Source organism: Buteo buteo, chromosome 6, assembly GCF_964188355.1.
Source record: "Buteo buteo chromosome 6, bButBut1.hap1.1, whole genome shotgun sequence".
Taxonomy (NCBI): domain Eukaryota; kingdom Metazoa; phylum Chordata; class Aves; order Accipitriformes; family Accipitridae; genus Buteo; species Buteo buteo.
Window position 1 is genome coordinate 39,153,892 of NC_134176.1, and position 24,302 is coordinate 39,178,193.

The window sequence follows — 24,302 nt, forward strand, 5'->3', positions numbered from 1 at the left end:
GCCTCTGATCTGCTGGGTAATCCAGAGAGAAGAGAATTCACTTTCTCTGTATTCCCCTCCCCCCATCTGCAAAATGGGAATAATGTAATACTTTGCAAAAGAGATTGAGGGACGAGATCTACTGATGAAACACCATGCAAAAGAGCTAAGTATCATTAATAGCATCCCCCTCAAAATGCCACAACCATGACTGTGTAGGTGATCAGACTAAAAAATTAAGTTGACAGTTTCCTCGAGCGCTGAATGGCAAAAAGGAAGAACAATTCATTACACCAAAGCTCAGTATGATGTCCTTCAACCAGAAACCTGCCACTCGCCTTTCTCCACTACCACCTTCACCAGATCTGCTGGGAGAAGCTAACAGCCACCACGGCAGGACCACAAGTGAGGGGTTAGGGCCCAGGTAACTCTGCACCCAAGCACAGGTGGACAGGAGAGGAAAAGGCAGAGGAAGGAATACTGACCTCCCCACCAAACCAGGGTGGCACAACACACACCAGAGAGGGTGTCAGCAGCAGCACACGGTGGCTGCCTGGGGCAGTCGTCAACCACTAGCCTTGGGGCTCAGCACCAACCTGAGCTTGACCCAGACAGGACCACCTCTGGCACAGCTCTGGCCTTCACATGAATACATACACGCACGCTCCATGAGCCCCCCCTGCCAAAAAATGCCTGAAGCCCCCAACGGGAAGAAAGGCATGTGGTTTTCCACTGCTCAGGGTCGTGGCAGCACTTTGGAGGACCAGCCTCACAGAGCTAAGCGCACGCTCGGAGACAGCCCAAGGCTCACGGTGACTCTGTGGAGCAGCCACAGCAGCCTGGGGGGCTTCTCTGGGGAGGAGCAAACAAGAAGAGGCAACGCGCAACTTGCATACAATGTCCTGCCCAAATCCTAAAGGGGAAACAAAAAAAAGAAAGAAAAATAAAAAACCTCACTGTCAAGGCAGGCTTAATATGTTTGTCTCCAGCAGTCTCTGTACTAATGGAGGACACAGCCCTTTTGTTACTGAGAACTCTGCCTAACGCACAGATAGATAAGTGACTGTAGGTTTCCAGGTTACCAAAGTTCAGCCATACTGACTTTGCAGGCCATTTAATACCAATTTAACACCACAGCATCTCTCAACACCCAGTTCCTTCCTGAGCCACAGGCAGTACTCCAAGAACTACAGACTCAGGGTAGATAGCTACACCTCTAATAGCCTTCAGGTCCTGCAAAAAATTGAGCAACAAGCAACAAAGGCAAGTAACAAAGTAGATCTCTTGGCCTAAACCGCAACTCAGTATAGCTGCTGCAAGTGACATGGCCACAGCAGAACTTGTCACTTTATTTTCTAGCTGGCATATCAGTTAGCTACTGGTAACTTGTGTATCTTCCTAAACTTTCTAAAGCAAGACCTAGGCAAATTTCCATATGAATTTAAACAGTTTTAAACAGAGGAAACAATTTAAACAGAGAAAATTTAATTTAAATTTAATGACTTGCTGGGAGTTCCCTTTATTATGCAAAAAGAAAATCCTTTAAAACCCAATTCACTTTTTGCTGCTGGATCTTAATGATTTCTTTATTGCTTGGACATGATAAAGCAGCTGGGTCAATCCTTCTACATTTTCATACCTCCAAGAACCTAACACTTATTTCCATAAAAAAATCATTTAATAGAAAAGTGTTTGGTCATCTTGCAAAAAAACCAAACCAAACCAAAAAAAAAAACCCCACCCAAACCTAAGTTTTGGACTTGATTTTTTGAGAGTTTCCTTTTAGTCAATAAGAGAGCTAGGATTCTGCTTCAGCTGCTTAGGTCATATGTGACCCTCACTGGAGCAGGACTTCAGAAATAACAAGTGTATTAAGAAAAAGAGGCAGCATAATCAAATATTTGAGACCTGATCAATTCCCTTCTCAGCAGATGACAGTGTTCAGGATTATATGGCTTGATTTATAGCTGTCCAACACTCACACACACCCATACACACACACACTCTGCACGGGACCATATTTTAGTAATAACAGCATTGGTTCAAGCCTCCTCATCTCAGCCTGCTTTCTCTTGTGCTCCCACCCAAATGTGAGTAAGGAAACTTTGACCATGTTAGTCTAGAAAGAATCACAGAAGCAATAAGCAAGACCCGGTGGCAGGATCCATTTCCCTCTCATTCTGTAATGTTTGCATCAACTCAGCTTTTCTTAGTCCCACATATTTTAGGGAAAGCCTCTTAAAAACGGCCCTGAGACAGTTTATTTTATCTTGTTATATTTAAGTGAAGACCCTTCTCCATTTAGTTTTCAGGGAAAGTGCTTATCCTTGTCCCTGGGGATTTAGTAGATGGCAGCACCTCTCCTATAGTTTAATCCCGAGGATGCTGCGTAATCCAGTGCCCCTCAGATTAATCTAGCCATTGCTACACTTAAGGAGGCTGACCTACAAACTACTTACAGATCACCTGCCACTGCAGAACGCAAGCTGAAATTTTTAAATTTGTGTGTCAGAGAACGAGCTGAGAGCATGAAGTGAAGTTTTCACTCTCCTCCAGTTTACACCGATCAGTGTTTCTTTGTGGCTGTAGTCCTGCAGATCCTTAGCATACATGCATAGCCACAGCAACCTTAGCACTGTCTTACGTGTTTGCAAGATGCTGTTAATTCATTTCCTTCCTCCATGAGTCAAAAATCTTTTCAAAGTGACTCCATGAGGAGAATGACAAGGTTAAAGGCAGGACTCCATCCAGGCGCAGCTCCGACACCAGCACGGAAACCAGAGCCCAAGTTTCACCTTTCCTAGGCGACGGCCCAACCAGTAGTAGGCTGAAGCGGGGAGCAATTAACTTGTCACTGCTTTCTGGCCCCCTGTCCTTAGCGTTGTCTACTGACCATCATAAGCTTCCCGCTTTCCCCTCCGTTCTGCACCAGGCTTTGGGGACCCTCTGTCCCCCCCTCAGTGCGCAGGGGATGTCAGTACCTGGTGGTGCGATCCCCCTCGGCGGCAAGGCATTTAAGAGGCAGAGCCTCAGATATTCAGCCAGGCAACCCCCTGGCTATTTGGTGACCCAGTGTCTTCATACAGCCTTGGACCCAGTGATACCACGACCAGTCACTCAAAACTGTTCCAAACACCCTATCCACCTATCTTCCCAAACGGGGCTGCCTAAAACTAGATAGTGTTTGTTGGAATAGTAGCATTATGGGTCTGCACTCCAAATTCAAACCTGAATCACCTCAAATTTGTTTGCAGGCTAAATAGTTGTTCAAAATTATTTTTCTGCATTTGGATTTAGGAAAAAAAAAAAAAAAAAAAAAAAGGAAGAAGAGATCAAACCTGCCCATTACTGCTTCCAGGTTTCTACAGCTGCTTCCACCTGCACCTCAGAGAAGCAAAGTACAGCAACTGACCTGTGTTCACTAAATTTAAAGGCCCAGGGCTGATTACTGAGAACTACCTTCACATGTTTCCAGCCCAAAACTCCATTCCCAGAAGATCTGGAGATCTAAAAAACTGGGAGTGAAGAAAGGCAGCCTGCTGGCTGACATGATCTCCTTCCTTGTTAGGCTTATTACTTTGATTAAGTGCTACATTCAGCCAGCTACATGAATTCTAGCTTTAAAATAAATTAATCTCTACTAGCCATATGGTCCCCATGGCCACTGTGGCTAGCAGGCTTTGCTACCAGCACTCTTCTGATGCAGAAGCAAAAGTCACATCAATGCATTAGGTGTGGGCACAGTTTTAAGTACACTGCAAATGTCTCATCTGTCCTCTAGGGCACCTTCTCTGGGTCACAAAACACAGTGTTAAGCAACCTAGATATATTTATTTTCTGGACTGCCTCTGTTTTCATTACAGTCCGTCCCACAAGGATGCGCGTGGTCCTGCTGAATGTGATTGGGTTTAACCCAAGTGAAACAACTATGAAGGTATGCTCTGACCTTCTGTAACACTTTTCAAAATAAAAAGAAGTCTTCCATCAGCCGGAACATGAAAGAAAGGGAGTACAGTTTGGAGTAAGATGGCTCATGGGCTTATTCTCTGGTACCCCAAATCTGCTGGCCCTTCACTGATGAGTCTTCTTCAAGCAAGAAAAGTCTCTTTAAGACCTAGCTGAAGCAAGGTAGGACCCATTATATTTTAAGTGGTCTACTCACAGGATGCTGTAACCACATGTCTGACATTCTCCTTCACTTTCTCTAGAGAAATCAGCTTGCGGCCCAATTAAGGAGACTAACCTGCACGGCCCATCTCTCTGAAAAGGCCAGATGAGGACAGCTGATCCTCTTCCATCTCTGATAGTGGCTAAAGCCAGCCAACCAGGAGCTTCTCTTCCTTTAACAGGAAGAACGCATACTTATAATCAAGCAACAGGACTGTGGATATTAGCTGGATTAAATGGTTTAGTGGGCTAAGGCAGAAGGTGCTACTGAATTAGGGCATCTCTGCTCCATAGCATTTAATATATTAACATCCTTTCAGGTACTGTATTGGGAGGCTTGGTACAAAGATTTCCTTTCTCTGATGCCAGTTGCAAGTCTGAGCAATTCTTCCTTTGATGGCTCAAGTGATTAGGTGTTAACAAGAGGAACCTAGGCACTTAACACCAGGGAGTTTTAGCACCAGGCTCACACCCCTCTCCCTCTCCCTACTCAGCTAAGGGATTTTTCTCATTCCTCACTAATGTTAACAGCAGGTACTTAAAGCAATTAGACATTATCGCCTCTCTGGTCTTTATTACTTCCTAGCTTTGTATCAGCTACTTTGTACACAATAAAAGAGCTGAATTAACAGGACTGGTGCAGACTATTCCGCTTCCCTTCTTTATTCTGTATGAAAACACTGGGTCATGGAGCCACATGGACAGGCTGTGAGCTGCAGTGCTTTAGACCATTATTGCCAATTGCCATGGTATTTTACAAGGGGAAAACCCACAGGTAGTAAAAGAACAAACATACTGCGATCATAGAGAAGGTGTCGTGAGGAATATGGGTAGAACATAGGGACATAAAGGCTGGAAGGATTTCACAAGTCCAGCAGAATAGCTTGCAGCTGTGCCTATGCTGTGAATTAGCTGCCACATGGACCTGCAAGTTGCACAGGCAGCCTAGGGACACAGGTATGATGTGTTGCTCCTATGAAAATAAAGCCCCATGTCTGCTGAGCAGCTCTTGCTTGCCTGGGAATAACTGTTGTAAACTTTTCATGTAGGGATTGCAATAAACTCCTGTGCACTCTATGTTTGGCATTGAAAAAGAGGCTTTCCCATATTTGCCCAGCCAGGTAAAAGCTTGCCCTTTTTCCTCTCTACCTTAACTCTCCATTAACCCTTAGCTTTAGTACAGGACCTCAAAGAATGATATACTTTCCTCCTATCTGCCCTTCCCCCCCCCCCCCAAGCATTTCTAAGCCTCACTGTTATTCCCAAGAGGGAAGGGACAAGAGCTTTAAGCTCTTAAATCCTGCTGTCGGTTCTTGCCTGAAAGAGGTAAGTAGGGAAACTGATGGAAAGCTGAAGAAAGGAGCCTGTCCCTTGTCAGCATTCACCTGCAATGGATGCAACATGTGGGGTTAAACACCAAAACTAGTCTCAGGAACAGAAATGAATTGGGGTACTTACACAGTTTCATCATTCTTGAACTCCAACTCCCCGTAGGTGTCTTCGAAGTCTTCTCCACCTCCTTTTGCTGTCCCTTCTACTGTCCTAAATGGCACTATGACTGTACCCCGAGCACCTGATGTCCTTAGGACTTTGACTTCCATCACACCAATGCTCTCACTGACATGTATAACATCACACTCGAATGTGAAGATGCCAGCATGGTCATCATCCAGTATAGTCACTGTGGCCACACAAGGAGAAGCCAATATGGCCTTTGGGTACGGGGAGTTACTGAGCTCTGGAGGTTCCTCACTCTCCACCACACGGAGGTTACTGAGCCGCACAAAGAAATGCTCATCTTCCTCAAAGATGTCATCATCGATAATTCCCACTGAGAACTCCTTCTGGGTCTCCCCTGATTTCAAGACAACAGTCCCCTCTGTGAACTCATAGTCAGCACCGGCATTGGCAGAGCCATCCTCTGTTTTATAGTCCACATAGATGGTCTTGGACATGTCCCCTCCTTTCCGCACCACTGTCAGGAGAACGGCACCACAGTTCTCAAGACACTGGTAGGAGCATGGGTCAAAATAAATTTTGGAGATGAATTCCTCAGGTTCATCTGGCCGCACCTCATGCAAGCTAGTGCTCTTCTTGGCTTGCTCAGCTGCGTGCTTCTTCAGAATATTGCCAGCTCCCGTCATCATTCTGGTAGCTTGAATGCGATAAAAGGCTCTGCTCTTTTGCTGATGAGACAAGGCATAGTAGTTAGCCATCTCTACCAGCTGGTCCAAGTCCTTTTCTGGGTGCTTTTGCTTCAGGTCCTTAAGGATCCGGATCATCTCTTTGCGAGATTCATCTACCTCCTTCCCCTCCAGAGTCACTAAGTTTCCATCTAGAAAGTGGGAGTTCATCATCTTGCCATCCATCTCAATTCCCTTCGGGTGATCACCTTCTGATTCTATGATAATGCCCCTGTGCTTGTCAGTACGGTACTTTTTGTGCATGTACTTATAGAAAAGCAGACGCCTATCTGCTATCCAAGCCAGAAGGACGCAAAGTGGAAAGAAGAAAAGTGTGAGCAGGCCTTCCCAGACCTGAACCACACCTGGAGAGAAGACAGCAAGGATCATGTACAACCAGATGTAAGCAAAGATGCTCCACGCAGCTGTGACAAAGAAAACCCTCAGGTGTTTTATCTTCCTGGTTTCCCCATCAGGGATCACATAGACACAGATGGCAATGATGATAAACATATTGAAAGCAGCACTGCCAACAATTGTAGACGGCCCCAGGTCTCCAGCGATGAATCCATGCCCACACACTTCTATCAGAGACAGAAGGATCTCAGGAGCAGAGGAGCCCAGAGCCATGAGGGTCAAATTGGAAACAGTTTCATTCCAAATCCGAATGGTGGTCGTCGTGGTCTCTCCATTGGGTTTCTTAATAGTGATTTCTTTCTCTTGCGATGTAATGACCTCTATAGATGCCATGAAACGATCTGCAATGATGGAGACTCCAAGGAACATGTAGATCAATGCTACAAAGTATACGATAACACGGGCAATTTTGTCCCCAAGGGATGGGTTTTCTGGGTACCATATTGGCAGGATAACACCTTCCTTGCAGTCAAAAGATCCTGAACACGAGCTGTTTTGTACTGAACTGGTTGAGTCTCCCGTCAGGCCAGCATCCACCTGCAAACCATGCAAAAACAGCACAAAAGTAACCAGCCCAAAATGGAGGAAGGCTGAGGTGACAGGCTGCAAGCTTAACCACGCCATACACAAGATGCAACTTCCACTGTGTAGATCCAAAAAGGCCGAGAACCTGAAACAAACAAAACAGAGAGGGGGGAGGGAAGCATGAGAGAAAAGGAAGATGCAACATTTACCCAAACGCACTTCAGTATCTCACCACTGAAGAGTACTGGTAGAGATGCATGGGTTGTCTCTCTGTCACTTTGAAGAAGGTATTTAGCAGGGACTCTAACAAACTGCAGCATTTACATGCCCAGCAGATGAAGATCAATTGCTAGAAAAGTAACTCAGAGGAAAAGTGTGTATATATATAATAGCCCACTCTTGACCTACAACATCTGCAATAGGAGTACTGAGTGCTCAGCTGCCACTCATTTAATGATGCCGTGGTGTTCCCCAGCACACAGCACTTCAACCTAGCACGAGAAAACAAATCTAAAGGCTCCTCTGTGTCACCACCCAGAGAATAAGACAAGTAAAGGAATCACTAGTAACACAAGAAGCACCTTTTAAGGTGAGTGAGCAATCTCCAAATGAAGCCCATTTGTGCGACATAATTCAGTTATGAATTATGGAGTGCCTTAGTGGCCAAACCATCCCCACAGCCAGACCCTCCCAATAGGCTGCAGAGTCTCCAGAAGGGTCCTAGGGCTCCCCTAAGCTTCTGAGGCACAGGGCCTCCACATTAGGAGGTGAAGATGTCAGCCCAGAAACAGGGCAGAGGACTCGTGCTCGGCAAAGCGCCAAAGGCCATTTTTCACTAGCCTTTCCATTGTGATCTGGACGATCACATTTTACATCAACAATCCTGCTTTTGAATGGTCACAGAAACCTACAAACCCACCACAGTTAGAAAAAGCTGTGCTTATGAACCCAGAAGATAGAGCAAAATGCAGGTACCCACCAACATTCCTTCTGCATCCCTAAGAAATTGATACATTTTCAAATATCCTCTAAAATGAAAGTAATCTCTAACCTAAAATACCATGCAAAAACAAAGGAGCTGATCGATGTACCACGTAGATTTGGCATATCACTGCCCAGTAATGCCTTCTATTACTTATGGACTACATCGCTGTAGGGCTTGCACCACTTAAAATTGGATTCTGAACCCTTCACATTGTCACGGATCACACTATTCTCTTTCCTTTATAACAGGCCTCTGGAAGAATTTGGTCTCAGGCTTAGCTGACAGATCACGTTTGTGAGTCCAGACACAGCCAAGTATCTCACAGGAAACATCAAACTTAATAGTGGCATTATCTACAGCACTTGGAAGGTTCAAGAGCCTTAACTCCCACAACTTTCATTGAGGTTTGTACTGCCAAATCAGTAGGGCTGGGATTCATTTCCCCTCCTGTAACTATCTAAATCTTGGGCAGTAAGTCAAATGAAGTCACTTAGGCTCACTTTGTAGTCAGGGGAAAGAAGCAGTCGCTCTCAGGGGACGATCCTTCCTGTCCCACCCTGTTCTGACCCAAAAGATGTATTTAAGACCCACATCTCCAGGCAGGATTTTGTCCCTTCCCATCTCTCTCCGTGGTCTCGGGGGGGTGCCCAGTCAGTCAGTTTGGAGCAGATGCCTAACCTTCAGATGGCAGCAAAGACATTAACTGGCCCCCGAACAGTTGAGGAGGTCCCTCCCCTCTCCCTTGCACTGTAAATATTCCAGGAAACATTTTAATGTTATCAGCATTAACAAATGCATCTCGAATGGCTATTTTATCACCATGTTGTGTCGCTCGCCGCTCTCCAAAAGCGGGTGCAATCTTCCCGGTATCAACAAAAATGTTTTCAACTTTCAGATAAAAATCTATAAAGACAAGCAAAACAGGAAGGAAAGCGTGAACAAGGACTGCAAATGAACAAAACCGCTCCTGACAAAGCACAGCGGAGGGGAGAGAATTGATTATGCAGTATCAGGATCACAAATCCATATCTGACACCCTTGATATGAAAAAACAATACACTCCTTCACGCTACCTGGACTAATGCAGAAAAGCGAGATTCTCCCGCGTTAGCCTACTCACCTTCCCTCTCCGACGCCTACTTATCTGCCTGACGACCCTAGCCCCGGTGCCTGACTGAGCCCCGGGGATCAGAGGGACCTCAGCCCGAGGGAGGGCCGTTAGCCAGCCCCAGCCTTGAAGTCTCCTTAAAACACCTCACCGCCTGCCTAGCTCGGGGTCGCAGGCAGGAGTATACCCAGCACATCAACTTGGGGTCAGTTTGACGCTCCCGTTTTGTCCTCCCTCCCGCTCCGCATGGTATTTTACCAGATTTCTGGCTGCAGGGTGTTGGGAAATCCCCGAGAAAGGGCCACTGAACACGTGCAGAGTGGCTACGAGCAGCAAGCCCAAGATCTCTGGGCCGCAAGATAGATGTGTGCACATGCACAGTGAGATGACACCTTCCAGGTGCCTCTGAGTCAAGGTGCACACAGAGACCAACTGCATAAGCACAGCAGCTCCAAAACCACCCCGGGCACATCAGATCATCCTTTTACGTACTGCAATCGCTGGCAGGTATCCACCAACCTCTTGACACTTCAGCTCCCAGCTCCTACTTTAACTGTACAGCAGCCAGTAGGTGCTGTGTCTTCCAAGATCAGCCATGTAGAAACGGCTGACAGAAAGACAGGAGTAATTTCAAAAACATCTACGTGACTCAAGCACCTAAATTTGGTGTCAAAAATGACTTAAAAGTCTAAGTATCACTTAATTCAGAGCCTTGTCTAGGAATAGTACAATGACTGAACTGCGCTCTGAAATAAATCACTGCTACCACCAACCTCCCTCCCTGTGGGACAACCGCCTTCTGTAATTAACACTATCTGTCTACCTTCTGTAATGCCATGATGGTTTCTATAGCTAGCCATTCCTCAACATGCTCCAGGACCTTGCCAGTCCTCCTTGAATTTTTAATTTCATTTTAAGCAGAGAGTAATTTTACTATTATTCCCCAAACTAATCGTACATTATTTCAGAAACAACCTCTACCAGGGTAGCCTCTGTTTAAGTGTTAGGACCTCCAAACTGAGGTTATGGGTTGTGGACTAAAATCTCAGAATTAGGGAATACTTTTCTTCACTGGTTTTCACTTGCTTTGACAAACATTTTAACGTTAAGTGGAGGTCACAATCATTTTCTAAAATGATACAATAATGACCCGATCCTGCAATTCTTTGACACTGATAAAACTCCCCAGTGGGATCAACAGGAACTTTGCCCACAGACACACTGTCTAATAAGATCTTAATATGTGCTCATTAACATGAAAAGCATTAACCTAACCCATCTGAAAAACACAGTGAAGCATTCTTACTGTCATCCTCCCCTTGGGAACTGGTGCAAAAGTGCTTTACAACATAGAATAAAACTATTAAATTTTAAAACCGCTGTTAATAAAACATTGAGGTAACAGTTTTAACATTCAGATGATAGAGGACAGAAGAGTTAAAACTCACTCTGTAGCTCTAGGTCAGCAAGGTTGGTTATACAAGGCGCAAGTTTTCCCTCAGATATGTCTACTAAACTCAGTCCAGAAATCACTGGAGGGGATCTACGTAGCCCTGGCCTGCCCAGCGTGAAGCAGACACGTCCCCTACCCCTCCCCTAAGCAGCATCATTGATCTCAGCAGGGCCACCCGTGACAAGAGCCACCCTTGGGCGCGAGTCCTGCCCCGAGGACCGAGCCTCCAGGAGGGCTTGCAGCACAGCCCTGAGTCACTGCTAGTCCCCCAGGAGGCATCGCGGTGTCACTCCTCCGACGCCAGTGCGGCAAAACACATCCACGTCTGGCGCAGAGAGGTGTCATCCCAGCAGCGGCGCTGCCCTGGCCCTGCGGGATGCAAGCAACAGGAGGCTGCAGCAACAGTGGGAAGTCAGTTGGTGTTGGGTGATCTCTGGCTTTATACCATGACGATCATCTTTTCCGCTACCTCTTTGCTATGAGACACCATTTTCTCCCACAGGTCTCTGTCCCACTATCGCTGTCACATTGAATACAGGCAAATAAGGGCATTGGTAGCGAGGGGAGCAGATAGCGTCCCCTATCTGGTAGGATAAGTTCAAGGATAAGTTCAAAGCATTCAATCAATGCAAAAGAGAGACAAAACGCTGCAGGCATCGCTGCACCAGAATGAGCTAGCATTCAATAGCAAGGCTCTGGGAAGATGTGTAACAGTTATTTTAGCAGGGGGAACTCCTTATTCTACAAGAGTTGACAATGGCCATGTGATCCATAAATCCATAAATAGAACCCATAAATAAAAAGATCAGTTCTTGAAATGCTTCTGGAGACAGTCCAGAAAGTAGCAAGGACCATGCTTGTCACAAATAAGCCTGCAACAGAAGATGATTTTTAGGCAACTACCAAGCTCCTTACATCTTTTATAATAGCTGAGTTTCAGAAGACTGATGGTTTGTCTGCTGTGGACCTACAGTGAGGTAGAAAGCTGGGAGGGCTATACTGATCCCTTATCATTTAGCTTTTTGTATACAGCTGCTTACATGACTCTAAAGGCAAGAGGAAGCATTCACGACAAGAAATCAAACATAGCACAGTGATGGCTGCTAACACGTAACCTCCACATACCAAGTTCCCAAGATCACTGCTCATTAAATACAAAACCAAAGGCAAACCTCTAAGTCCCTCTTAATTTCTTATTTAGGCAAAATTCCCCTTAAACCATCATAAAAGCCTTTGGATTTGACCTGCAAATAAGATTAAGTCGTCTGGCACCTCCCTCTCCTTCCACTCTCCCTCCCACCCCCCAAATAAATCAGACCCACGAGTACATCTGTGACCATATATTCTCTCTCCCCCGACTCTAGACTAGCCAGGAAAGGCTGCTGATTAGATCTGAGCACGGGGCGAGCCCCCTTCAGGCGTGGGCGCTGCACGAGGGCCAGACAGAGACATCTCAAGATCAAGGGGTTTGTCTACTTGACAAGCATCCATCCCAGAACAGAGCAGATAGATACTGAGCTGCTATTAGTGTCATCTTATAGCCCCGCTCCAAAGCTGGAGGAGACAGAAACAAGGTTCAGCTTAACAACAGGGCCTCCCATTCCTCAGCTCCAAAGCACATAAAAGCTTTTTGATTGAGCACATGGGTTTTTTTGATAACCATCAGCAAAAATTGAAATTAGAGCCTTTCTGCAAAAGAACACAAATAACTGAGTTTCCACAGAAGAGATATTATACCTAATTCACACTCCTCCCTCCCCCCAAATAAAAGCATAACAAAATATTTAATACAAAACAAAGCATATTTTTCAATCATCTCCATTCAAACGCTACTGACCCCTTTGCTCATGGCGACAAGAGTAGTACCCAGAGTGTAAGTTAAGATTTACCTGCAAGCCAAAAGCCAGAGCAGTGTAATTAGATTCATTTTGTCAGACAAATGCAAATTTCCAAACACAGACCAGGCCTTAAACCATCATGCTGATGGCACAACCAAGGACCCCAAGCTGACTTTACACAGGTCGTTGCACAGCAATAGGTGGTTTAGCTCCCTACTACCACACCAGCTTGGTTTTACAAGGAAAAAAGCACTATAACTCACGCTTATGCCATGACAGATTCCCGCAGTTTGGCTCTATGGAAAAGTTATGGCGGGGAGCCGTAGGTGCTTGTTGCTTTGCACTTCACAGTAAACATGCCAAAACCCAGAATTAGCTGCCTACAGAATAACTCCCTTGGTGTTTGTCAAAAGCAGCCTTTTTCTTCTCTCAAGATCATGCAAAAAACTACCATAAAAAAACCCAGCTCTCGTAGCAAGTCTTTTAATATTTACAAGCTGGTGTCTCTACTGATTTGAGCAGTTCCTATCATTCTAGCATGGTAGATGGGTGTTAATTGACATAACAACTCAAGTCTACTAATTCCTTATAAAAACTCTTCAGTGATGGGATCCAGTTACATTTGGTGATCCCACCGGCTGACCCAAACGGAGCACAAGTCTGTGCACGGCTAGGAGCAACCTCCAAGCACTCAACTTGCCCCAGGGAACTGGTCCATGATGGTTTTTCTGTATTTTAGTATCCGTGATGCTCCTGGAGAAGCAGTGCCATAAATAGCTAATCCATAAAGATGCCCGTACTTAATTGTCCCCTTCCAATACTGCATCGGCTGCACTTGACTGGCCGGGCATTTTATTTCCTTGCTCTCACCCCAGCTGAAAAATATCTGTACAGGATAGATGGATATGTAAGGATATAGGAGCTGCGGTTTACACTCTGTGCACAGACATATAAAGGAAGAGGTGGCAGACACTGAAGGAAACCCTACAGTGGGCGGCCACAGCCACGCTCTAAGAGCCATCCTTATTTATGGTGCGGGCTAGCACAGACTCCTTGGGAGCCACGGTGCGCTTGCTCCTCCACTCCCCATACACATCACTATGTCTGAGATTCCTCAGGCTAAGGGACAGCAAGCATTACCCTTTTCATTTTTTTTTTTTCCCCCAGAACTGTAGCCTTTTTTACATTCAGAAAACAAAACCTGGTATTTAGGCTGACATATAGATTAGTAGTGGCCATCCTCCTGCTTAAAAAGCAGTATTATCTGCTCTGATATAGATGAGGTTTTTTTCTTTTCATGAATATTACACAATTTCCATGTTGTTTTTCCGGGACTTTCAAGGAGCCAGTTCACACAGGAGATAGCAGGGACCTCCGGAGGTCATCTAGTTCAACACCTCTGCTCAAGCAGGGCCACCTACAGCCAATTGCCCAGGACCACATCCAGTTGGCTTTGGAATATCAGGAGGATATTCGAGGACGAAGGATGGAGTCTCCACAACCTCTCTGGGCAACCTGTGCCAGTGCTCAGTCACCCTCACAGTAAAAAAGTAAAAAGCGCAGGTACGGAGTCCAGGCCTCCTCACCACGACCACATCCCGTGTTAGTGCATGGGAAGCCAGAACAAACGCACCCCGTGTACAAACTGCGCGGGGAGCTCACTGTAGCGCTTCGGTGGCAACCGCATTTATATTTGGCAAAAAGTCACCGTCGTGACCTTTTGGAAGTCGCTGGGAAGCCTCCATTGCACATTTAGAGGCAGATCTTCAAACATCAGTCTTTTTATTGCATTTAGAGGTATTTCTAAACACAGTTCAAGCCTTGAGGTGCTTGAATACCGGTGCGCATCTGAACACACCATTCTTCGCAGTCTGAACGGCCCCAAATTGAGAGGGCAGGTACTTTCAAGTGCATTCTTCAGGCCCTTGATTTTATGCCTATGATGTGAAAGGCCCAGAGAAGAGGCTGAAAGTCCTTCCTTTGAGGTTTAGGAGGCTGAGGGAACTAAAGAAGTGGCGTTACTGGGTCACGCGCTCGGTGACTCTCTGCCTCTTCCACGGACCGCGGCTGATGGAGACAACCTGGAGCGGCCACCCGGCAACACGTGGGGTTGCAACAGGCACCGACTCCTCCGCTGCAGCCTTCAAGGCACTGGTTTTCATCACTCTCTGTCTCGCTGGGTTATAAAGAGCAGCAAAGACCATTTGGGGAGCGGGGGGGTTAGGGAAAAAAAAATTATTCCAGCGGTATGAGGAAAAACGTCTTGTCAGTAAAAGACATTTTATGTACTGCCCCTGGCAGCACACAGGGTGTGTTATTTACTGCTCCTGCTTCACGGACATATTATACTGCTGGTTCAGGTGCCGCCATCAGAGTGCAACTTATCACCTAGTGACTCACAGCATCCTAGAGGAAAGACGACAGCGGCAACTTGTGACATTTCTTTAGCACTCTGGTGACAGATCTGCAACAGCTACAATTAAAGACCCTAGGATTTGTTGTCAACAGTGCATTTGTGCTGCAGAGCCCGTAGTTATTTGTACACAAAGGTGGGTTAAGTGGTAAATAAAAGAGGAAAAGCTGCTGTTGTCATATCTCACCCTCTTTAGGTCCAGATTTAGTTAAGAAAAATCTAAGTTTTCTGACAGAAAACACTCATTTGAGGCAAACAAAACAAACCATGTGACGTGCCGGATTTGATGCAACAAGTAGCCAGGCAAGGAGCCCTTCCCTGGCTGCCTCATGGGCTCCTGGTACAGCCACCAGCCAGCCACGCTGGATGCTCACCCCAGCAGCTGGGGCACGCACTGCTCGATCCGCCAGAATGGGCCTGTTTCTTTCTTTACTTCTCCTCCAAGGAAAAATAAAAAGAAATTTTCTGATTTTTTTTTGTTGTTGTTGTTCAAATACAGCAAACAATATGTTTTTACCAAAAATGCCACATCACACACAACAGAAATTATAAGCCCTCCACAAGTCTATTCAGAACGGCTCATTCCTGACTCAGTGAGAAAGAAAATATTAAAAAAGTGAATGGAGGCAGAAGCAGCACAAACAGGGCAGTGGGAGACTGGGCAGAAAACAGGGAGGGGAGAGGAGAAGGAGAAGGCTGCACTTCAGAAATCATCTTTACCACTGCAGGGAAGAACAAGCGGTTGTCATTTGTCATGTTAGACTGAAGACTTATACGCTCCTGCGTGCAACTGGCACAGAAATGGGGTAGATGGGAAAGGCTCTCGCTTAGCCCAATTAGCACAGGTTTCACTAATTTCAGAATTAGTTAGAGCAGAGCCAGAAGAGTTGTCTGGTCCATGCCTCAGGGGCCGTCGCTGCATTATTCCCATTGTGAGCATTATTTCCTAGTACTTTGTCCAGACCAGTTTTAAATTACCCAAGTGATGGCATTTCCGCAACTTCCCATAGAGACTCTGCCATGATGTAATTTATCTCAGAGGTTTTAGCCGTCTTCCTTATATTTAGGATGAAATTAAGAAAATTTATGCTGCTAGTTCTCATTATCCTGTCCTTGGAGCACTCTCAACCATTCTCCTCCCTGCCTGAGATTTACATGCTTCAGATACTTGTAAATAGCTGCTCTCCTCTGCAGTTATTCTTTGGCCAAAGCCCACAAATTTATTTTAATCTTTATAAATTAGCCCAAGCTGCCCTTTATTCATTTATCTTCATCTCTTCTCGGTTCTCCATCTTCGAGGCGGTCAGAAGCAGCCGGGTGTCTGGGAGAGCCGTACCTCAGTACCTGCGCCCACCGACGCCGGCGGCAGATCTGCTCTTGCTGGAGCAGGAGAGCTGAGCCTGGGCGGTGAGGTCTCGCCCCTCAGCTCTGCTGGACAGCAGGTTTTCATCCGGTACTGGGCTGTCACAAAGATTAAATCGAGATGGATGCAGAGAAGCTCCCTGTGTTGCTCACTTTGGAAGGTCGCTGCCCGTGCGCCGCGTCCCCACCGTGGTGGGGCTTGCACTCCTGTGCTGACTTGCAGGTGTGGAAATAAAGCAGAGATTTCCAGCGTTTCAACCAGAAAGTCGGGGTCTCCAGCTGAGAGGAGGGAAATACACTGTAAGGCGCTCACTGCTGCTGCAGATCTGAGCACAGCAGGTGGCATGAAAAATGCACTGAGCTATGGGTTATCCTCAAAATACCTCCCACTTCACTTGGAAGGTGCCAAAACCTGTAAATTCCCCCATTTGAATACAGTTATCAAATAAGATTTCACACAGCACCCTCACACTTTACTGACACACATCCCCATGTATCTCTTATTGACAATTTAGGTATCTTAATCCTTCAGTGAAAGCTGCTAATTCTGCAACTGCTTTAAAAAAAATAAACCCTCACATCTACATGATTAATTCATTCTTCATAAGTCCAGGCTGTTTATTGCTCTTTGTTCATTTATGCGCTAGCTGTTTACAGAATCTCTCTTAATATTAGCTCTGTTGTTTGCTAGAGACTCAAGTCATATTTACCATATGGTAATTGCAGAGATGACATGGACAACAAACAGTGGAAGCTGAGCTGCTACGGCAATTACAGTAAGTGGCAGCAGTCTCCAGGCTATCTGCTGCCCCACCTTCATTTCTTCTCCCCCCGCCCTCCGATGGCTTTCCTTCTGGGCTGCATAAAGCCGTATGACACTCTGATCTCTATAGCAAAGACAGGCAGAGATTTGTTCTTCACTATGGCATTACCAGACAGGATTATTCACCTTTTTCCTTTCACTCTGTGTTTCAACTGCAGGTCTGCCCTCCTGGCTGGCTGCCCCACTCTGCCCAGTCAAGGGTAGGTAATCTGAAATATCGTCTGGAGCTAGTCACCCTCAGGACCCACATTTTCTCTCTCACTGTTAAAACAGCGCTAACTTCCTCCTCTGCCCCATCTGTGGTCCCAATGTGTCTCAGATATTTCGCCGAAGGAGTCGCAAAGGACCGGATTTCACAGGGTAGTTAGAAGCTTAATGGAGCAGCTCTTCAACCCGCTTGGATACCCTGACCCCATTGAAATGACAGATTTTCCACTGGACACCTAAACATGATTTAAAATTCCTGCAGAAAACCAAACACATGACTACAAGAGGCCACTGCTGTCTTCTCCAAAGAAAGACATGAGGTTTATTTCTTGGTTCCTCCCAAGAGCGCTGGGCAGGTCCCACACCCAAAAAGCACAGGGCTAAGACAGGCAAATAAGTGACTTGATCCTTCAAGGAGATTCAAAAAATCAAGCTTACCTATACATGTATGCCAACTTGCGAGCGGTGCATACAACAAAGCACCTTGTCTGAAAAGGATGAGGCTCCTCCCTTGCCAGTTCTAACACGCCTGCAATGATACCCTCCTAATTCCCAGCAGTTAGCAAGTCTTAACTTAGACACTATGAGGAACATTTGAAAACTGGATGCAGGGCATCATGTATCAGAAGAATTTCCTGGCAAAGTACATAATAACCATGCTGTTGTTTATCTCCAAAGTGGAAGAAATAGCATTTTCACTGTATTCGGAGCAGTACTTACACCAGCTTCCCTCCCTTGACCCTCCCTTCCAAAAGACTCCTTTCACACAAAGTCATCTTAAAAATGAGGACTATCTTTCCAGCCCAGTCAACTTGCATACCCTCAGCTGAAGGCTGGCAAGAGAGGAAAGAGAGAGGGTCCTAAGGACCAGATTTTCTCTGGCGTAAATCAGCATAGGTCCAATGAGCCCAAGCCAGCAGGGCCGGCTTATTCTACTGGAAGAGCTGCCTGAGGAGCTTTGGCAACATTTCACGTACCATAAACCTCCAAAAGGAAAGCTTCATCTATTTCCCCTTTGCAACTCATGTCACACGCATCGGCTGGAGGGCATCATCCTGCTTCCTCCATACCAACCGTATTCCTGTCCATCCCACCCTGGTTCCTCCCTCCTCCCAATGCTCTGTGCTGGCCCCGGCTTTGCTACAACTAGTCCTGCCAACAGGAGCAGCTGAGTCATGGGAGATGACCATATCAGCCAAATGCACCGAAACAAGGGAAGGGAAGGAGAAAATCCTCCTTCCCCCCCACAGCCCCAGACCTCAGCAAACAAGGCCTGGAGTCTCTCTTCTCCACCATGTGCCCAGTGTCACCTTGGATCAGCACCCTGAAGTGCCTCATCCTGGAGGTACAACGACAGGAGTCACTGGCTTAATGTAGGTGCTTGGATAACATGCTCATCCCACGCAGCCACCCACTGTAGGGTCTATTTAAGCCACCGAGGCAAAGAGAGAGGACAGCCTCTATCCTGCCACTGAGGGGCACAGCCTCCATGATGGATGCTAGTAGTCCCGCATCTCCATCAGTTTTACTGAGGAGCTCGAGTCCCCTTCAGGCACTGCAGAAATTATCATCCCATCCATTTCTGCAAAGAGAAGATTAAAACTGAGATGTGCGCTACTTGCTTTGAAGTCCAAATCTCTCCTAAGACAAAGCTAAGGCAAGAAAATTGCAGGGTCCCTCTCTTGCTGGGAGTTTCAGTGGGGGGCTGACTTGAGCAGCAGCTAAGGCAGGAATGAACGGCCTGATTTCACACCCTTACTCCACTCTCAGCCCCTACCCCCCGCTGCTCCCTCAGCCCAGAAAGCCTCTCCTGCCCAGCCGTACTTCTGCAGCGGTGCCCTGAACCCAGCTCTTTCCTGCCCTCGCTGACAACAGTAACTCCTGTCATCTGGGAAACCTGTCACAAGTGAGGGAAAATGCTTTGCCCAGAATGGGAGCAACAGTCCCCAAACGCCAGCAGGAGAGGAGCAGTGGGACAGGGAGAGCGCTGCCCCGGGCAGAGCCACCATTACTATTTCCTTCAGGTCAGTGACACAAACGGGTAAAAGAACAAGCACAAAAGCTCTTTCACAAAAGGATGGTTGCTTTTAAAGACAGGCAAAGCCTTGAAATGAATCCATTTTGCTGTGGGAGCTCCATGAGCAGACAAATGAATAAAAATGGGGTTTCAATGAATTCGAGCCCTGTATCCCAACAACCCTCCCCTCTGCAGCAATCCTTCCTCTGCCCGTTCTCCGGGCCCTCTGCTCTCCCCGCCGACACGCACACCAACACTTCTGTGCCCCTTCCCCTGACCGTTCCTCCACACAGCACCCCGCGGTCCTTCCCATGGCCAGCTTCCAGCCAAGCAAGAGGCAGCACATTGCGCAGCCCCTTCTGAGCCCCCTGTGCTGGCCAGCTGCTCAGCAAGCCCCCAGCACCCCTGGTACGCCTTTCACGAAGGGCGTAAGAACGTGACATCTGAGAGACCACCTCCCTTTTGTCCAAGGTGATTGCAGCCAGCCCCCCGTGCCTGGTAGCTGTTGGCTCCCACACAGATACTTGCAAATTATGACCGTGCCACCTTTTCATGCTCTCTTTGCAACGGTAGGTAGCTGAGGTTTCTGGAATCTGGCACAACCAAGCACAACTCCCACGTTCCCTCCCTCAGCCTTCTCTGGGAAATCAGCTTTGGTCAGAGGGACAGAGCTGGTCAACCAGGCCAAGAGAAGCTCGAGGCTAACATCAACAGAAAGCTCCCAGACTCAGGGTATTTTATCTAGTGGGCACTGGAAACTTTTTAAATTCTAGGCTGTGCATTTGTGCAATCTGTGGAACTCAATACCAAAAGCAATGAATTAAGATAAGTACTGGAAGACTCAAAGGAAGAATAGATGTGCATGGAAACACTCAAGATATCCATAGATTCACCAGCCAGGATGCATCCCTCCTCTTGCTCCAGAGTATATTTCAGCCGTTACCAGTTTTGGTGAAACTCGCTAACGGGCATGTAGAGTGGTCCAGACTGGGCCAACCTCCTGCTTTGTCCCAGCAGCCAAGCCCATATGGACCTGAGAGACAGGCAGAAAGCCACACACAGAGGATAAATGGGGGGTCGAACACGTGAGGGATGCTGTTAGAAGACTGGGAAACTGGAAGGCATGGAGCTGTTAAGGGAAGTGGGGAGTTGGGGCAGTTACTGGAGAATTGTGAAGAAATCTATATATTTGAAAAGGAAAAGCAGAGGAGGAAAAAGGCCAGAGCTGGGGGAAGGAGGAATGGTCGTGACTCACTGGGATGCATGAAGCAGCAAGGAGATGGATCTAGGCAGGCAACAGGCAAGCCGGCATTTTTTTGGGAGTGACGTAGGTGCTGAGCATCTTTTCACCTTCAGTCTCCCGGTGCGATTCCCCAGAGGGGAGGCAGCTCCGCCGTGCTCTGAAGGTTAAGCTGTGCCTTCCGCCTGGCACAAGAGCACAGTGCAGCCAATGGGTAAAACTGCCTACCTACTTAAAAGCAAACCCCAACACTGCCAGGAGGGACAGGCTTTATTTTTAGCTGGGACACCAGCAGGGTCACTGCTGGTGCTGCATTTCCCCATGGAAGCCAGGGTTTCATGAAGTGTGCTGTGCGCGCAGGGTCACTGCAGGGGAAACATCTGTCAGGTCAGCTTTGGGGAGATGGATTATTTAAGTTAGAGAAAAGGAAACATTTACTAGAAGAAGTGAACCTGAAACTACTCTGGAAGGTTAAAATGGAAGGGAAAAATGAGAGACACCTTGAGAGTCAGAGCAGGTGGTAATTTATGTGAGGGCAATGTCTAGTGCACCCATCTCCAAGAGGCTCAGACAGGAGAATAGCCCATCACATCCAACTCCAGCAGCATCCCCTCTGCTTGCCTCCTCCAACGCAAGCTTTGAAAGGCTCGTTCTTGTCTGGGGGCTGCCAAAACAACGGCAGCAGCATGTCACTATCCCTCCCGGGGATCGTTCGCAAAGGAAAAGCACGCACAGAGAGACCCACCTCGCCTTGCACCTTGAAGACAACACTACCGAGACCTCCACCTCACTCCGGTCCTCAGGTCCTCACACAGGGGTGCCCAGTTAGCCCCGAGGCAGGCATACCGCCCCGGGACTCACATACTGGCTTAGCGCAGCACCCTCGGCGAGCGCCGGGCAGCAGCACAAACTTAGCCCGCTGCGGCCTCGTGAGGACAAGGAGTCAGGTCCTTCCCTGCTAGTGGGTTTCGTGGGTGCAAACCTAATAAAACAGTTGGCGCCGCTCCCGCTCGCACTGCCAGGGAATGCAGTCTGGAGGCTTCAACATGGAGAGATTGTTGTTGATGAAGTGCTGAGTGCTAGCGTGAAGCTTTCAAGGGACTTGAAAGAATTGAGAGCAGAGGGGAAGTTCTCATTTTATTCTCCTCTTGAAGAACCTGAGTCCCTTTGGCATGTTGCGCTTGAGAAATAGCTTGGCCTAGACTCTCTGTTTGATTTTCTTTTTTAATCGGGATCAAGCCCTGTGCATGTTCTTGGGAAGATTTTATGTTAAAAATTATTTTTTCTATTTTTTTTTGCTGATTCTCGTGCCTCTTAATAGCTTAAGAAGTGCTTTGCAGACCCCGTCACCCTTAGGTTCTTTGTAGCTAAGTTGCATTCAGGACCAGGGTCTCATCAAGAGCAGACTCGAAGGCTGAACCAACTCCAAGCCTTAACTGCTGCAGGCAATTCAGGCAGCAGCGTTACAGGTGGAAGCAGGGCTTCTTAAGCCAAACCAAACGTTTTCCACCTTTGGTCGGTTGTTCCCACTCTGCGCTAGCCCTCCCTTTTTTTGTTGGCGTAACTGTTTGCATGGCTGTGCCATGAATAAGGACCGATCCGGCTGAAAAGCAAGCTGCACCCACCACCCGGCCACACGTGCCACACCGTGCCGGTACCTTGCAGGGGGTGGGACAGGAGCAGAACAGGCAGCCAGGGTGGGAAGGCTGTAGAAACCAAGGTACAAACGACAAGCACGGCAGGGGCATTAGCTGTATGGGCAGGGGCAGGTTTGCCTCTTGCAGCGGTGAATCCTGCAACACCTCCTGGACCATTTAACAGCCTCGTCCCGCTACGCAAAGGCAGAGACGCATCTCCACCTCCATTTTCCCCAGCCAACATGCGTGTTCAGGGGTCACTGAGTAATCCCAGCCAAAACCATGGAAGAGGATAAAGGTGCTTATTAAGGTGAACTTTAAGCTCAACATCAAGATATTACTTCCCACCAAGGAAGGTCCACCTCAAGGTGGTAAACCCAAGACGTCCAGGCCTTAACGCCCCAAAACAACTTTTCCTGACAGCAAACAGTACGGAGGGCAAAAGGATGGCTTCTTCACACAGAGCGTTACTCCAAGTCCCTATCCGTCACCAGCCGGGCTGGGCCAGCGGTGCACGGCGGAGGCAGCGCTGCCTTCCCCAGTTTGGGTGTGGGGAGCTGCGGCACTGGGGCAGCAGTGGGTTTCACAGCCTGCCTGGACCCTGGTGACAGACTCTCTCCTACCGCTGCTCGCACTGAGGGGAGCTAGGACACGTCCAGAGTGAGCTGCAGCCTGACCGCAGAGCGAGGTGCAGACGTGCTCCAGCTCTCCCTGCTTTTGCCCCCTCTCTGGCCCGGGGAAGGAAACCAGCTTCCACCAGCACGCAGCATAGGAACACGCTGGCAGGGCACCTTGCCGTGTCGGCACTGGAGGAGGTCCCCGTTCACTCCTGGACGTGTCACCTTCAACACAACCTCAGCAGTCGGATCTATATGCCCTCTCACAGGTACGTCCCTGCATCCCTACATTTCTCTTGATTAAAACCGTATTCTGCGTTGCTGCTGGAGAGTGCTGCTGTTTACTCTGAGACAGCCTCCACGTACCAGCTTAGGAGAGGGTAACGGTGAAAGCAGTGGCAATGCAGTCTCATATGCCTCTAGTTTCTAAAACTCTTTGATACCTCCCTGGTTGCAAAACATGCCCAGCAGCATAGGATATTTAGTATTTCTGATCGCTCTTGACCTGGCTGTCTCTGCTGCTGTCCTGAGTTAGGAGGCTTAGGTAAAAAGACAGCAGAGTAGAGGAAGGCAGCAAACAGAGCAAGTCCAGTTTTGCAGCCTTGAAATAATCTGCTAGTGAATGGAAATGCTGAATAGAAACAGAAGCTTCTCCCTAAATCTGAGTGCTCTGGAAAAGCTCCGTGTTTTATTATGATGGAAAATCCTCATTGGAGTGTTTCGTTAGAAAACAAGCTATCATAAAAGAAATGTTAAGAGCCGTAAGCTCCCCTCTCTCCCATGATGTCAACTGTCAGAGACATCAACGACAGCTCAGCTGTGTGATCAAAGGCTCCAGCAAGCGGATTTAAAGACAGAATTACCAGAAAATTGAGACTTGAAGGAGCACGGGGGCATGATCATCACCTGTTTATAAATGTGTCTTATGGGGTGAACTAATTCCTTTCTGATGCTGTACCGCAGGAACAACGGCACCTGGGTCTTCTCATCGCAACACTGGCAAGATGGGGTGGTGATGGTACCTTCTGAATGGCATGACGCAGCCCTGCCGCCTGATGCCTTGCTATTCCTGCAAAACCCTGTGACCAGAAACGCCTACGGGGAGACTGGGGGGCCATCGTGCTGAACTTCGTGCACACACATCCATGATGGCCCTCAACCAGAGCTTGCAATGTAAAGCACTCGGGCGGAGAAAGCAGAGGGGAAGGAGGGAAGCCAGCTACTGCCTATACCCTGTTAGACCCCCAGCGGCCCGCTGAAGCTGCAGGGGACTCGAGGTGGTGCCTGGATTTCATTCTGGAGGTGAGCAGGGACAGCAAGCTCGTCTTCAG

General features: G+C 47.6%; 1 protein-coding gene across 5 annotated transcripts in view; it reads right to left on the reverse strand.

The window, feature by feature from the left end:
* The window catches only part of SLC8A3 (solute carrier family 8 member A3), a 115,385-nt gene that overhangs the window by 87,139 nt on the left and 3,944 nt on the right, over positions 1–24,302 (reverse strand). For 4 of the 5 annotated variants that reach the window (XM_075030524.1, XM_075030526.1, XM_075030525.1 and 1 more), the window contains exon 2: positions 5,605–7,416. In XM_075030524.1, the coding sequence (XP_074886625.1) occupies positions 5,605–7,370 (1,766 nt within the window). In that variant the 5' untranslated portion in view covers positions 7,371–7,416. The remainder of the gene's footprint in view (positions 1–5,604; positions 7,417–24,302) is intronic. The other variant, XM_075030528.1, reaches the window with a different exon arrangement.